The sequence below is a fragment of the Cajanus cajan genome, chromosome 9, assembly GCF_000230855.2.
Source record: "Cajanus cajan strain Asha chromosome 9, NIPB_CcT2T_4, whole genome shotgun sequence".
Taxonomy (NCBI): domain Eukaryota; kingdom Viridiplantae; phylum Streptophyta; class Magnoliopsida; order Fabales; family Fabaceae; genus Cajanus; species Cajanus cajan.
In genome coordinates, this window is record NC_138525.1 from 2226286 (window position 1) to 2241470 (window position 15185).

The 15185-nt window shown below is 31.9% G+C and overlaps 1 protein-coding gene across 1 annotated transcript; it reads right to left on the reverse strand.

Moving 5' to 3' along the window:
* Positions 1–2051: 2051 nt before the first annotated feature.
* On the reverse strand, positions 2052–4258 carry LOC109795491 (O-Glycosyl hydrolases family 17 protein). Its single transcript, XM_083063491.1, has 3 exons — positions 4095–4258; positions 2561–3874; positions 2052–2287 (listed from the first exon to the last, which is right to left on the reverse strand). The coding sequence occupies exons 1-3, from the start codon at positions 4153–4155 to the stop codon at positions 2253–2255; spliced, it is 1410 nt and encodes a 469-aa protein (XP_082919617.1). The 5' UTR covers positions 4156–4258; the 3' UTR covers positions 2052–2252.
* Between the last annotated feature and the right edge of the window lie 10927 nt (positions 4259–15185).

Below are 15185 nucleotides of genomic sequence, written 5' to 3' on the forward strand. Positions count from 1 at the left end.
GGCGCCAAAATGTTCTGGCCAAGGGGTGCACTAGGGTTTTTTCCTAGGTCAAGCCTCAAAGGGAGAGCATTTAAAAGTGTAATCTGCCTTCTCAACTCTAGGGTTTTTTTCTTTTATAGTTTCTTGTTTACGGGCTTTATGGGCCCCGAGAATGTAGGGATTTCCTTAACCGTTTTGATCTGGCTAATATTTGGTGAGGGACAGTGGGACCTTGCCCTTGCTATCGGGTAGTCCCTGTATGCGAGAGTTGTGTCGGCCCCCGACCAACCATACCCGTACTGAGGGTACAGTCAGGTATTGGCCGAGTTGGTTCTTGTAAGCGGAAGGAATCAGAAATATACCGACCAGGTTAAGTAGAGAAACCAAGTCGAATAATAACCGAACCACTCTTAGTGGGGTGATCGGCAAGAGCTACAGTCGGCCTGACATATCGGCGAGAGCTACAGTCGGCCTGACATATCGGCGAGAGCTACAGTCTGCCTGGCATATCGGCGAGAGCTACAATCGGCCTGACATATCGGTGAGAGCTACAGTCGGCCTGACATATCGGCAAGAGCTACAGTCGGCCTGACATATCGGTGAGAGCTACAGTCGGCCTGACATATCGACGAGAGCTACAGTCGGCCTGACATATCGTGAGAGCTACAGTCGGCCTGACATATCGGCGAGAGCTACAGTCGGCCTGACATACGTAGTAGGCAGGTCGGAATCCGACTTGGACCGTACAGATGTTTAGGTACTGTTATCTCTATCTTGATTTGGAATTTTATTTCTCTATGTCGTAAAGTTTTATAACATTTACCGATATAAGTTAATCATAGTTTGTAAATACTTTTTTCCCTTAACTCACAATGCTAGTAGACTTGAGGTGGGGATATGTATAACTTTTTAAGTAGTTTTTTTATTTATTTATAATAATTAATAAATTTAATATATATGATCATTCCTAATTGAATAACAGTGTAGTAAAATTTCAATCATTATTATTTTTTTATTATTGTATGTAGTAAAATGACTATATTTCCTAATTATTCATTAAAAATAATATTTAGTCTCATTACTTGAATTTGAAGATTGCTTATTATTTACCAACATATACATTGGTAAATTGAGTGATGTTTTTAAAAGTTATTGGCATATCACATGTGCCATACTAAATTATTTTTGATGATCAACTTCAATTGAAATATGAGACTATTTATGCTAATCTTTCACAATAGATAAGGTCCATGTTAGTTTTTCATGAGCTCTGCAGTTATTGAGTTTAAGCACCTATATATCCTCAATGACAAAAGTACAGGAAACTAGTTTTCGCCGGATAATAAGAAAACAGGGGATTTTCATTGATTCTTACTCTTTGAATAGTCTCTTTATGAATTGAAACATCATCAAATCATGAAAATATATTGTTTAGGTAATTGAAAACATGAACAAAAAGTTTTTGGTAGGGAAATATAAGTTTTGTAGATTGATTCAGTATATATATATTTATTTTTTGAAATTGATCCCTTTCATTTTAGACAATTGTTTCCCTTAACTTATATACAAACTCCCTAAGAAAAGGCAAAACACAACCTAGCTATACTAGTGTACAATGAATGGCCTTTGATCGTTTTTCTTTTCGAAATTGACGACATCAGTGGCATGGTGAAATTAAAATAGCTGATGAAAGCTTTTGCCCTAGGATAGGTTTTTTAATCCCCCACAACCACCCACCGCAGAAATTGACATCCCCCCAGGCATGGTGGATATATATGCACCAAGTGGGTGTTTGGTTTTCAATATCCCTATAATGAAAATTTGCTGTTTCAATGACAGCGTCAATTTGTCTCTATATAATCATTGATGTTTAGCCTTCGTTTTATGTATGGTCATGGATCTAATAAAAGTTTGTATGGTAGTGCTCATTTAAATAAATAAAAACCTCTGATAGATATTCTATAGAAGCTTGCATATAGCTTTCTACATTATCTTTCACAACAAGAAACATAAATGCCTCAAAAGAGTAGAAGAAATGTAGCCTTCAAAGAAACGTAAAGAAGTAACAAAAGTTCTCAAGAAATGTAGTATTCTATATATTATTTTCATTAAAAAAATAAATAGCGATAATTACAAATAAATGAGTTCAAAGAAATCAATAACCCCCAACTAATTTTATTACAAACAGTATCACATATTTCTCAAATCCTAAACGCGTCCTAAGAATGAAAAACAAGAAAAAGCTCGCAATTCCTCCATCTCCGTCGATCCACTCAGTATCCTGTGGGGAATTCACAATTCCCATACTCTGCAACACAAATTAAACTCTTAATTCATGCATAATAATAATGCTTTAATGCAATGAAATCGACAAAATAACCGTCCTATTTCGACCTTAATTATCAACGGATGTAGGTCCAAACAATCAATAGGAGTAACATTTCTTGCACGTAGTCGGTCGGTACTAATAAATAATTAATGCATGTTAAATTAATTTTATTTTGAAAAACAATTATTTTAGCAAACATGATGCAGTATAGTTTTAGTAACAAGTGAATTTAGACTTTAGAGAGAAACTTACTGGGAGGCTGAGTGACGACATAAGCAGCACCACCGAAGTTGCACGTGCCGGATGCACGTGCCTTCTTCTGATAGTAACTGTTGAAAGCGTAGGAAGCATGCGCCTCCAGCGTGTTGGGATTGTAACACGTGGCACCGGGTTGAATGGGAGTGCAATCGGCGCCACCCTCTCCGCAAGCGTAGTCAAGAGCGTCCTTCAGCTTCTCCTCGGAATAACCGCCACTCGCCACGCACCACGTCTGCCCGCTAGACGACGTCGTCGAGGCCTCGCCTCCACTCACCGGAACCTGACTCTTCTGGACGGCGGACGGCGTGGACGAGGAGGCGTTAACCTCCTCCGCCGTCAGCGGAATGTCGTAGACCTTTTTCTCGCTGGGGTAAAACAGCCCGTAGTTTCTCTCCGATGTGGGCCCCGTTTTCTGATTCTCGTTGAAAAGCGCGAAGAGAAAAACATCGAGTGAGGCATTGGGCTTCAAGGGGGTCCCACTCCCACTTAAAACGCGCTTAACCAAGTTTCCGTTATACGACGCCGCATTCTCAGGGCTGGCTCCAACCTCGTTAGAGTCCCCCACGGAGGGCCAACCCGTCTCGGAAACCGCGACCCCAACGTCGTCGTATTGGAGCGCTGACATGGCAGCGAAAACGGCGTCGATTTGTGCGTCGAGGAGGTTACTATACTTCAAACCGTTACCAGAATCAACAACACCAGCGTTTTCCTTGAAGAGCGCGTAGTCGAGGGAGATCTTATCAGCGTTGGCGGCGTATGCGAAAAAGGGATAGGCGTTGAGCATGAGGTAGGAACCGGTTTGGCGGAGGAACTCCAGCAACGGCTTGATAACCGGTTCGACGAGTTCGGCTTTGAAGGAACCGGAGGAGGCGGGGAAGGAGCTTTGAAGCGCCGAGAGTGCGAGCGGTGAGGAGACTTTAATGGCGGTGTGGAGGTTTTGCTTTGCGAGAGAGGCGTGGACGTTCTTCATGGCTGGGACGAGGAACTTGGTGGTGTTGTTGGGGTCCACGAACACTTCGTTGCCCACGGCGATGGCCTCGATTTGCGTGGCGGGGTAGTACTTGGAGATGTTCGCTTGGACCCACGCGTCCGTGAATGATTTGTCCGCGGCTGCGTTTGAGAGAAGCTCGTTTGGCATCGCTACCACCACCTTTATTCCTGAGTTCGCAAACGCGCTTAAGACGGTGGCCTCCGTGTCGTAGAGCTTCACGCGGTTCAGACCTTGGGTCTTCAGAAGCTCCACCACCTTCGCCGGTGTAGGTAGGTCGTTCGCCACTCTCCCATAGTTAATTCCGATCGATCCCGCTTCTGCAAAACCACGTTAAGAAACCGATTTATATATAAGATGATGATAAATGTCCCTACTTTGATATATATGCATCACACTATTAATTATGTTTATATGATTTTAAGAATGTTAGTGTAATTTAGTGAAGATGGTAACAATAACATACCAAGTTAGAGGTTATGGTTATGGGCATGCAAATGAATGAATTAACATAGGACCAAATTAAAGGGGTGTTATTACCTGATGATGAAGCAGAGAGTGAGATAAGAAGGAGGAAGAAGGGGAATGCGAGAGGAGGCATGCTAAGCTATGGTCTGGTACTGGTTTGAGTTTGAGAGAAGCAGAGCATGCAGAGTAGAGAGTATAGAGAAAGGAGAGAAGCAGTTATTTTGTTTGCGAGGAGAGGGTGTGGAATTTTATAGAAAGGAGTGGGGCAGGGAATGGGATGGTTGAAGGAAAAGAGCTTTCACTTTACACTGTGTGGGACCCATGTTGGAGACCCACTCACCAATGCACTAATATTTCAGATTTAGAACCGCTAATGTTAGGTTAGAAAATGGGGATTACTAGGGACAGAGAAATGTGTTTTTCTTTAGGGTTGGGGAATGTTAGCTTAACTGTCCGTTCGATCTTGGAGTGTGCTATCTTGTTGACCCTACACGTGGAGCGTCTCATTGGGACAACGTTGTCGACAGGGACACGTCACGAGCGATTGTTAAGGTGAGTGCAGGTACATGTTTGTTTCTGTACCCTACAAGTGCTTGTGCGTTGTGCCTTATGACAAACTTCATGAATCAGAGATAGGTTTCAATTATTTCCCTCAAATTTGAACGTTGGACTTTGCAAGCCAGCCGTGCTTGCTTTTGTTTCTTCTGGGTAAAAAGAGAACAAAAATCGGTACCAATCGATTAATTCAGGACTATATATGATAATAATTCATTCATTCTTTTCCAATGAATAGTAGACATCATCATCACAGCGTCGTACTATACTATTTTATCCAACGGGATTTTTATTTGCTATGGTTGTCCATTCAGATTTTGTTTTAAGCTTTCATTCATGTTACTGTAGATTCTATGTCAGAATCAGTTTTCTACCATAATATACATAACAACTAGAATATAAAAAGACTAAAAATGCATAATTATTTTTTAAAAAGTAAATTTAAAATTTATTAATAATAAAAAGCAATAAATCTCACCGTGTTAATGAGAGTAAATTAGAAGTTTTTTTTTCTTTAACCAAGCATGCATTAGAAGTTTATCGTCTTGCACCCAATTCAACGGCTATCAGGAAACATGTGTGCTTTTGTTTAGTAAGAAAAAACAAAAATAATTCTGTAGCTTTTTCATTTTTTTCCCAAATTTTTTAATTAAATTCTTAAATTAAAAAAATGTAATTAAGTTTTTTATTTTCTATAATTTTTATAATTGAGTTCCCAATTTTTGTAAAATCATCACATATTATAGGAATCCAATTACAAAGAATAGAAAAGATTAGAAACCTAATTATTTTTTTAAAATTAAAAATTGGTTAGATATTTACAAAATAGGTTCATCCATTTTTGATGTATTAATAACTAAAAGAATCTGAAGCTTGATGGCCATTTGGTTAGTTTTTGGCTAAATTATAAATTGTAACAGTGATTAGGTAGCCAAACTATGAGACTACTTAATAACGGTTTTCTTTTCAAATATCACGAAATATGTAATCTACACAACCATGCATATCTAAATGTGTTTAGATATTGGAACAAAGGTATATAATTATCGCATAATTAGTGAGGAAAATTTCCAAGTCTCTTATTTACACAAGCTTTTCTTCTCTTTTACCTAACATTGTGTTTTGCGTGCATACAACGATCTGCCTAGTTATTTTAAAGTTAGTGATTTTAAAACAAAATTAAAATAATATTGAATTAATAAAGTAGGGAACGAACTTGTTAATGAAATGGGTGCATGTGAAATGAAAGGAAACTGAATCTGAAACGAAAGGAAGGCGCAAAAACATGTACAATATTTGAAGGTGACACGTAATGAAGAATACTTGACAAAGAAGAAACGCAAGAGGCTAAGATCGTGCAACTATCATTAATCGTTATCCTGGTGTGAAATTTAGAGAGATGGCAACCGAAAATGTTGGGCATTGCTCGTGACTGGTGGACTAGGGTGTCAACTCAACGTGCGTGACCCAATCTATGTTTTCTTTCTCATGATCATGATTTTTTATGTTTTAGTCAAACCTCTAAAGGCCGTGAATTGAAAGACACTACTAGCTACCACCATGTGCCATGCCAATTCCACCATCTTTTCCTCATATGAAGTTTCCCCTCACCTTATTAACAAAACTTATCTATATTTATAATTTTACTAGAATAATTATATAATTTTTAAAATTTATTTTAATGTTAAATAAGTTATTTTAAAATATTATTATATATATAAATCATTTATATGCTGAACTATTAATTCTGATTTTTAAAGATTTTAAATAAGGATAATGCTAAAATAAATAAATAACCCTTTTGTTTTCAGAAATATATGAGTCCACAAATTCCTTGCACTCTACATACTCTTATATTTAAATGGTTTCAATTGTAAGATTTTTTTTTCCATGATATTGTGTGTGTGTGGCTTGATAAAGATAACAATTTAGACTTGAATTTGATGTTTAACGACATTTAACTTGGGGACCCCATGAAAATGAAAATGAGTGAAATCTTAAGCGAGTGCTTTATATATCCAGTTACTGATAAATCAACTCTAAACAATGACTTTGTTTCTGTGCAGCCTAAAATAACGACTTTTGGGTGGCGTTTAATAGAGATATCACTTTAATTTAGCCCCATCAAGTAAATTTTACATATTGTGGTGCTTTTTTTTTACACCAACATATTCTAGTATTAAAACAAAATCATTCGAAGATTAAATTAATGTACCGATCATTATTTAAAAGTCAAATTATTATTCTTAAAGTTCTTAAAATTGTTGGAATTCAAGTGTGAAATGAAATTTCATATTGGTTAAAGTTGGACATGTTAAGTAACATATAAGTGAGAAAGATTCACCTACCTAATGTCTTAAGATTTTAGGTTATGTTGTGATGTTAAGTTTACTTATGTGACTTACTCACTACTTATTGTGTGAAGTGCTCCCCGTTTTAAAAATTCCTCCACAAAAATACTAGATGCATGGAGGATGATGCTATCGTTATCTGTCACGTCCTCATCTATACATATCGTATTACTCAAAAATTCAAGTTGCTCCTTTATTTATATTTTAATTAATCATTGGTTTGTCCTAAATGTCACATTTTCAAAGAGAAGTAATCATTTTCATTTAACATTATTTTGGTCTACACAATAAAATCTTCCACGAGTGTTACACTGTATGTCCCTGTAAACAAAATGGAAAACGTTAGAGAAATAATTATTGATAAAATATTTTATATTTGTGTACTTTTTAGGAGGTGACATTATTTAGCAAGAAGAATAATGAATGACGTGTGCGATTAATACTTTTTATGCAAAAAAAAAGCTTTAAATAAACTATCATTTTAATTTTAACTCCGAAAAGTATATTGTGTGGTCCTATTAGTTCTTAAAATTTAAAAAATAAATAAATCTTAAAGTGCAATTCATTAATTACATTAATATAAAAATTTAGAAAATATGTAATAATATTCATACATGTTTAGCAAACAAAATTATAACAATAAAAAGATATTGTTAAAGTAACACTATTAAATTTTTTTAAAAATTATTTAAATTTAAATTTTAGAAACTAATAATTATTTTTTCTGAGTAGAAACTAATAATATAATAGTGGTTTACATTTTTAAGAAAGTCAATGGTAGTTTAAAAAGAAAAAAAAGTAATTGGGCCGCACCGCAGATTAGATGAGTCGGTGAAATGGCTCATTACTGTAATGAATGCTACACAACACAAGCAGCCAATTATGAATGCAAACAATCAGATATGTACGGGACTATGTGGGGACCTTTGCTACTCGTAATTAAATATACGATAGTATTTATACTTAATACTTTCGTACCAAATCACGAAACATCAATTTTACTTTTTTTTTCCTCTTTTAAATCACATGTATCTTCCATTAGACAATCTTATTCAAATTAAATAATATTATTTAGATAATAAATATATATATATTTTTTCTAAATATCTAATGAAACTAATTATTGGTTAAATTTAAATAATTTTATAATAATTATTATATGAAGATTAATATATGAAGGTGGTGTTTACTTATTTTAGGGGTCCATTCTATTTTCTCCAATTTAATATTAATCGGGAAGAAAACTATAATGGTTGAATTAACCCAAGGAAGTGGTTGGGGGGCATTTTCTTCTTTCTTTCTATTCAAATCATAATGAAGATCCCATTTCAGGTCGGCAGAGTCCTATCAAGTGTTAACCAAAGGCACAGTAAAGGTGAAATGAATTAATCTTGATTGTTGGATGATATCTTTAAATGAATTGTTAGAATCAGTTTAATTAGAATCGATCAATAGATGAGAGACTAAAATAATAGATGAGATCATAAATTATAATTTTAGTACCACCGTCCCTCCATAAAGTCTTTTGCTAAAAATAAATTGTTACATAAATCTTCATTGTTAGATGAAAAGCATTCTTTTATTTGGTACGTGAATTAATTTAATTGATGATGTGAATATAATAATCAATAAATTTTTTAAAAAGACATATTATGAAATAGTTATCAACAAATCCTTAATTATATAAATTATTTTTATTTACAGTTTAATTGAGGATTTTTATATTAATTATCATCTAATAAAAAATTATGATAATATAATTATTAAAAAAATAATAAATTTATCATAGATGATAATTTGTCATCGAATAATAATTTAAAAATCTAGTACATAAATTATTTGTGTAAAATTAATATATTTTCACACTTGATGAGCTTTTTTTCATGAAAGAAATATTGTTTGTCAATCTGCTCCTTCCCAATTTCACACATGTATCGTTTACTTTAAAACTCTTTATAAACATTAATCAATAGGGAGCTAAGACGTTTCTACACTCAAACTCTCGTGACTACTAAAAAATGGCAGCCAATTTGGATTGGTGCTTTCTTATTAGGTTGGTAAGACTCTTTCATAATTTCATAGTGTTCAGCTTATGTATTTGATATCATTGCATGTGGTACACTTCAAGGCTATGTAACACTGAATATTATTAATATTTGTTAATTTTATTAAATTAAATGATTATATGATTAGTTGTTTAATTGTTATAACATTTTAAGGATTAATGAATTCTTATGAATTTTGTTGTTTTATAATTTGTTTTGTTTTAAAGTCGAAATTGATCAAATTTAAGGAAAGATATATAAATTTTTTTTAAGAATTGAACTTTGCAAGTTTATTTCTTTTAGAGAAAAATTAAAGAAAAAAGTTCTAGAATCATAGGGACTTTCTTCTTCTAATTCCACAAGAGTATTCTAGATCTCTCCCTTAGTTGATTAGCAATCATAGATTGGTTGATTCAAACTTAGAGCTGAGAATTCAAGGTTGAGTTGTTGTGAGGAGAGTTCGAGAATTCTCCTTTTCCTTCCTTTCCTTTTCTCTCTTGGGAATGATTTGAGATAAGAGAAGCTCTTGGATTGTCTTTGTTGAATTTTTTAATTTATGCTTGGATTATACATTATTATGATTGTGTTGATTGAATTTGAGAATGAAACTCTTATGTCTGAGTTTTGTGGTTTTAAATGTGTTGAGGATAAAAGAATGAACTTATGATCTTATAATGGTTGTATGTTGTTCAAAATGATGTTTTTCGGTTGTTTTACTTGTTTATATGTCGTTTAGGCATGGCAATGGGGCAGGGGCGCCCGCCCTCGATACCAATTAGGGGTAAAATATAGGTACCCATCTCCATCCCCGGTGGGGTTCGAGTTTTCCCGCCTTGCCCCCCTTCCGCTCCTACCTTTTTTTTCTTTTTTCTTTTAAATAAATATGAACAAATTTAAAAAAATAAAAGAAAAGTAAAGTAATACAGATTTTTACATATAAATATTTCTAATTTTGGTTTTTATATATATATATATATATATATATATATATATATATATATAAATTTTTTTTAATTATATTATTAAGCGGGTAGGCGCAGGAGTGGGGGCGGGGCGAGGCGGGTATTAACATCCTCGTCCCTGCCCCGCCCCCAATTTTATCAATCGGGGAACACTTGAACCCGAAAAACACGGGTTTTTCCATCCAAATCGGGGCGAGTACCCACGGGACGAGTTAGATTATCATGCCTAATGTCGTTTCTTAAGCAACATGTTCAATTGGTTGGAGAATTTCAGGTGTTGAAGAAAAATTATGATTTTGTCAAGTGCATAATTCACTATCGCATTAGGCACAACTTCATGGCACCAAGCATGATGCAAGCCAGAGACTCTTTGTCTTATTGATGTCAGATGCAGAATAAGTAGTGTAAGGCATGAGTTATAGGGGAGTTTTATGACTTAATGATGCCAAACCCAAGATGAGTGACATTGGGTGTGATCAAGTCCAAGGCTTTTTGCTTAGATGATACTAAGCACAAGTTTTGTGGCATCGAACATGAGTCAAATAGAAGCTCTTTACTTGAATAATGTTGAGCATGAGTTTGGCGATGCTGAACGTGGTGTACTTAGAGACTCCCTATCTTATTCACATCGGATGTGAGAGAGCTAGAGGCTCTTTGCCTCACCAATGTCATGTTGAGCGTATATTGAATATGACATCGAACGTGGTTATGTCGAATGTAAAACTTAACTTAGTTGATTTTAAATGTTTATTTATGATGATAGTTGCTTCATATGATGATGTCTTGGGTTATGTAAGTTGACATAGGACTAAAAGAGAGGTATTGTTTTAAAAGATAAATATCCAATTGTGAGGATATGGTATTGTGGTGCTCTAAAAGTCAAGTTGTTGAAAAAACACTATTCTTTAGTATAGTTGTCTCTTGAAGTAGAGTGTTGAGTTTTCTCTAAGTCCTTGGTTGATATTGTACGGGGGCAAGGTCGAGCCATACTGATTTAGAAGTGACCAATCGAGTAAGGTGCAAAGTTGGAAGCCAAAATCTCTAACTAAGTACTGGAAAAGGCGTAATATTTGGAGGGTGGTCGGTGAACTAATTTCACGTAAGCTTAGTTATGAATGTTAAGGTCATGGTAGGTTCACACCAAAGTTATTTTATCATCGACATAAATATTGGACTTTCCTAGTCTAAGTGGCGAAATTCGATAAATCATGTTATGTTGTGGATTTATATTCAAATTTGTTGTTAATTTGACAAGTCGAAAAATATTGTGCTATTAAGTTGGTTCGGTAGGGTTAAGTCACTTAGACTATTTATCTCGCTGTAAAAGATCTCTTAACTGAAATGCATAACGATGCATTAAGTTGTTATGTTGCTTAGTTGTATTGTGTTATAAGTAGTTGTGTTGGATAATACTGTGTTAACATGTTGTTTGATTGAAAGGATTGTGCTACTATATTGCCATGTTGTGGAGTTATTTAAGTAATTGTGTTATTGCTTGTTGATGTGTTGAAATCATGATTGTGTTGTAAAACTTCATAAATGACAATTCTATGTTGAGTTATGCATTGAGCCATATTTATGTTGAAATGATGTTATACTTTATAGTGTTGATAGCATGGCATTGAGAGTATAATTGTGTTTTACTTGTGTACCATGTTGTTTTGTTATTTATAAGCTTACCCTTGTATTTCTTTGTTGTTAAATTACAATAACCATATTTATGTAAGAAAAAGGTAGGACAAGATTGGAGGATTGACTACTTGAGTATCATGTGGGAGATGACGCTTTTTTTTGTTGGATGTTACTCTAATGTAGTTTGCATAATGTAGATTAATTGTCTAACTGACACTAGGGTTATGTTTTTAGTATTATACTTGATTAATATTATATATATGTACAAAGATTTGTTGGAAGTCCTTAAGGGATTTATGTTTTCAAGTAATGTGAGCAAAACTTTTTTTGTTTTCTGCACCTTATACATATATATGTTGCATGATAATCCTAGTATAGTTGAAATAATGTAATTATTTATTTATTTATGTTGTTTAGATGCAGGTCATAAAATGTAGTGACTTATGGAGTCATTACATGTCAAGATTTATAAAGGAGAATAACTAATAGTAATAAAAACAAAACATTTATAAGCATTTTGAGATAGAAAATATCGTACTATCTCTTAGATGTTCTTCAAGTTTAAAATATTTTAAATAATATATTTCTCTATTTGTCTCTCTCTTTCTTATATGAATACTAAGTTTTATATACATTTACTCACATATTGTGATCTCATATTTTTGTGAGAAATTTTTTTATACCATAAAATGATTATTGTCTATCTCTTTCTTATTATATCTATATCAATTCAATTTATTAAGCTTTAATCCATATAAGAAAAAGTTTTTGTCAAGATAATGAAAGTAGGTCAAATACTAATTAAAAAAGTATAATTAAGTTATTTTTTAAATAAAGTCAATTCTTGAGAATATTAAAGATTTTATAGTTCAAATAGCTTATTTCTTCCCCCATCTTCTTAATTTTTTTTGAAAATTCATTTTTGCAAAAGTAAGAATAAAGAATATGTTAATGCATCGTTCACGCTTTAAGCTTAACGACCTTTAAAGTCTTCATTTAAAACTTAAGATTTTACGTGAATTCATCCCTAAAAGTATAGGTCAGATGGGCAATTTGCGATGTCTCCATAGGAATTTAACGGTATTTATGATGGAAACTTCATTCTAAGTTTTTGTGGTTGGGTTCACTTGGTCACCAATTTTAGGTTGCTATGGTTTGATTCGAGAACCGTGTGTGTGATAAAGATCTTTTGTTTTACTTTTTTGTATTTGAATTGTGACCAAATGAAAGGGTTTTTGTCCAACCATTTGAGGAGGAGGCATCTTATCTCATAGATAAGGACAAGTTGGTCTTCATTCATGGATTGGGTGGACAAACATTTATAATAACGTCTACATGTTATGTTTCACATTTATCCATGTTTCTGGCCTCCCCCTACCTAAAAAACAATGTTAAATGATTTTCCTTTTTCCCATACGATAGAGCTCATGCTTACTTGTGTACTCATATGATCACAAAATCAAGAATCAATAGAACTTTTAAGTTATCTGTGTATTAATATTTTTCAGATTGAAATCAAAAGCTTTTTTTTTCTTTTTCGGGTGAATACTAAAACCAAAAGTTAAGTTAGAAGAAGAACGTCGGGGAACAAATTATCAAAATATGTTAATCTAGAGGATAAACATAAACTGATAAATATATTTAGAACAATTTCATACTATACTTTTAAATATTAATTTCATTCTTTGATCCCCATGACCTGAAACTTTGAACTATCATCATCATGCGTTAAAACCACGTATAATGTAAATTTTGGATCATCCAAATTCATGCCATTCAATTCAGTCATCAATGTGCTACTTATAGAGAGATAGATGCAAAACTTGATGTGAAAGCATTCAAAAGCAGAGAATATTGGAGATTATAATTTTTTCCATACCCGAATTAATGAAGAAGCTATGATCATGTAAATCTTAATGCGGAAGCATTGAAACACACACAACCGTGAATTATGATTTTCCACCTCTAGATTAAACAAAAGTTAATGTGAACAAATGGAAGTGATAAAATGAAATGAAAATAAACTTTTACATTTATTTTTTTCTCTATAAAAATAATAAGATTTTTCAAATTTTATCTGTTATATTTTTTTTTTTTAATTTTTCAATAGATAGATATTCGATCTATCTCTATAAGTAATATTTTAAAAATTAACTAATTTTTATTTTTAAAATATTTTTTTTTATTTTTTTTATAAATTATTATATTTTTATATATAATCTTTTAAAATTTACAAGATATTTTTTTATGTCAAAGTAATTTTTTAAAATCTCAATTTAATAAATATTTTATATTATAATTCAATAAATCTTAAATAAAGTAGTGGATGAATCATTAATCATTCTTAAAATTAAATGAATGAATTAAATTAAATTTATTATTTATTTTTATTATAATTAATATATTTATTTATAAATGAATTAAATAAATGATGAATAAATAGATTTATTTGTTATCCTACAATCACCAAATCGCTTATATTTATATTTAATAGAAGATATGAATTAATGTGTTATATTATATTTTTAATGGATGAGACCTGTCAATTATTTGATAAATTTTTACATAATATGAAATTACCTGGTGATTAGCCGTATAAAAAAGTTAAAAGGATTTGTGTGTTATCTTTAAGAAGTTGTCCTTGATTTTTTTTATATTTTTTTATTTATATATATAAATGTTCACCATTCACGCTATATTACTTGTATATTTTTTAAAAATAAACAAATAGTTCTTAAAAAAATAGAAAACTACTTTTTTAAAAAATAAAAAATAATTTATACAAACACATAAAAAAGTAAGAATTTGCTTATTTTATTATAGAGGGTTTATTTAAATAAAAAAAACTTAATCAAACGGCTCATATGATTTCAAAAATTACTTTCAAAACAAATGTATATTATTTTGGAAAATTCTTTATAAAAAAACATATTTTTCCATAACAAATTTATTATTCTAAAAAGTATTTTTTTTCTCGAACAAAACATGTCATTAACAAATAACAAATACAATTTTTGAAACTTTGTTATGTTAAAACATCGTCTAAAATTACTTTTCAAAATAATATAATTCATTTTAAAAAGTAATTTTCAAAAGAAAATGTGCTGACTAATAGATTGCATAGCATTGTTTGAGAAAGAAAATCTAAAAGAAATAATAATTGAGTAATTTTATACATTAGAAAAAGCAAATGAGAAACGTATTTAATACATAGGAGGATATAAATATCAAAAGCTTTTTAGTTTATGGTCCATTTAATTCTTTTGAGACATAAAAATATCGAAATAAGTTTTATTTCACTCAATAAAAGTTTTTCTCAAGCACATCAATGTATTAAGGCGCTCCAACACATTATTAGCTTTAAAATAAATTTTAAAATTAATAATAATATTTTTAATAAAAAAAATATTTTAGATATAAATATTGAAAAAAAATTATATTTATATATATTTTAAATATAAATCTTTTAGAGTGAACGTTTAATAATATAAAAATGATTTTTGAGTCATAAATTTTAAAAAATTATATAAGTATTAATATAAATTAATTTTTTTAAAAAGGACTTGAAACAAAATCCTTATTTACGTCATGCTTGAATCAATCCTATAATATATAGTG

Excerpts from the sequence above, each read along its gene's own strand:
- LOC109795491 (XM_083063491.1), bottom strand. The coding sequence starts at position 4,155 with ATGCCTCCTCTCGCATTCCCCTTCTTCCTCCTTCTTATCTCACTCTCT. Across the intron at positions 3,875-4,094 it reads ACTCTCTGCTTCATCATCAG|AAGCGGGATCGATCGGAATT; the intron begins GTAATAACACCC and ends GTGGTTTTGCAG. Across the intron at positions 2,288-2,560 it reads TGTCGTCACTCAGCCTCCCA|AGTATGGGAATTGTGAATTC; the intron begins GTAAGTTTCTCT and ends TTTGTGTTGCAG.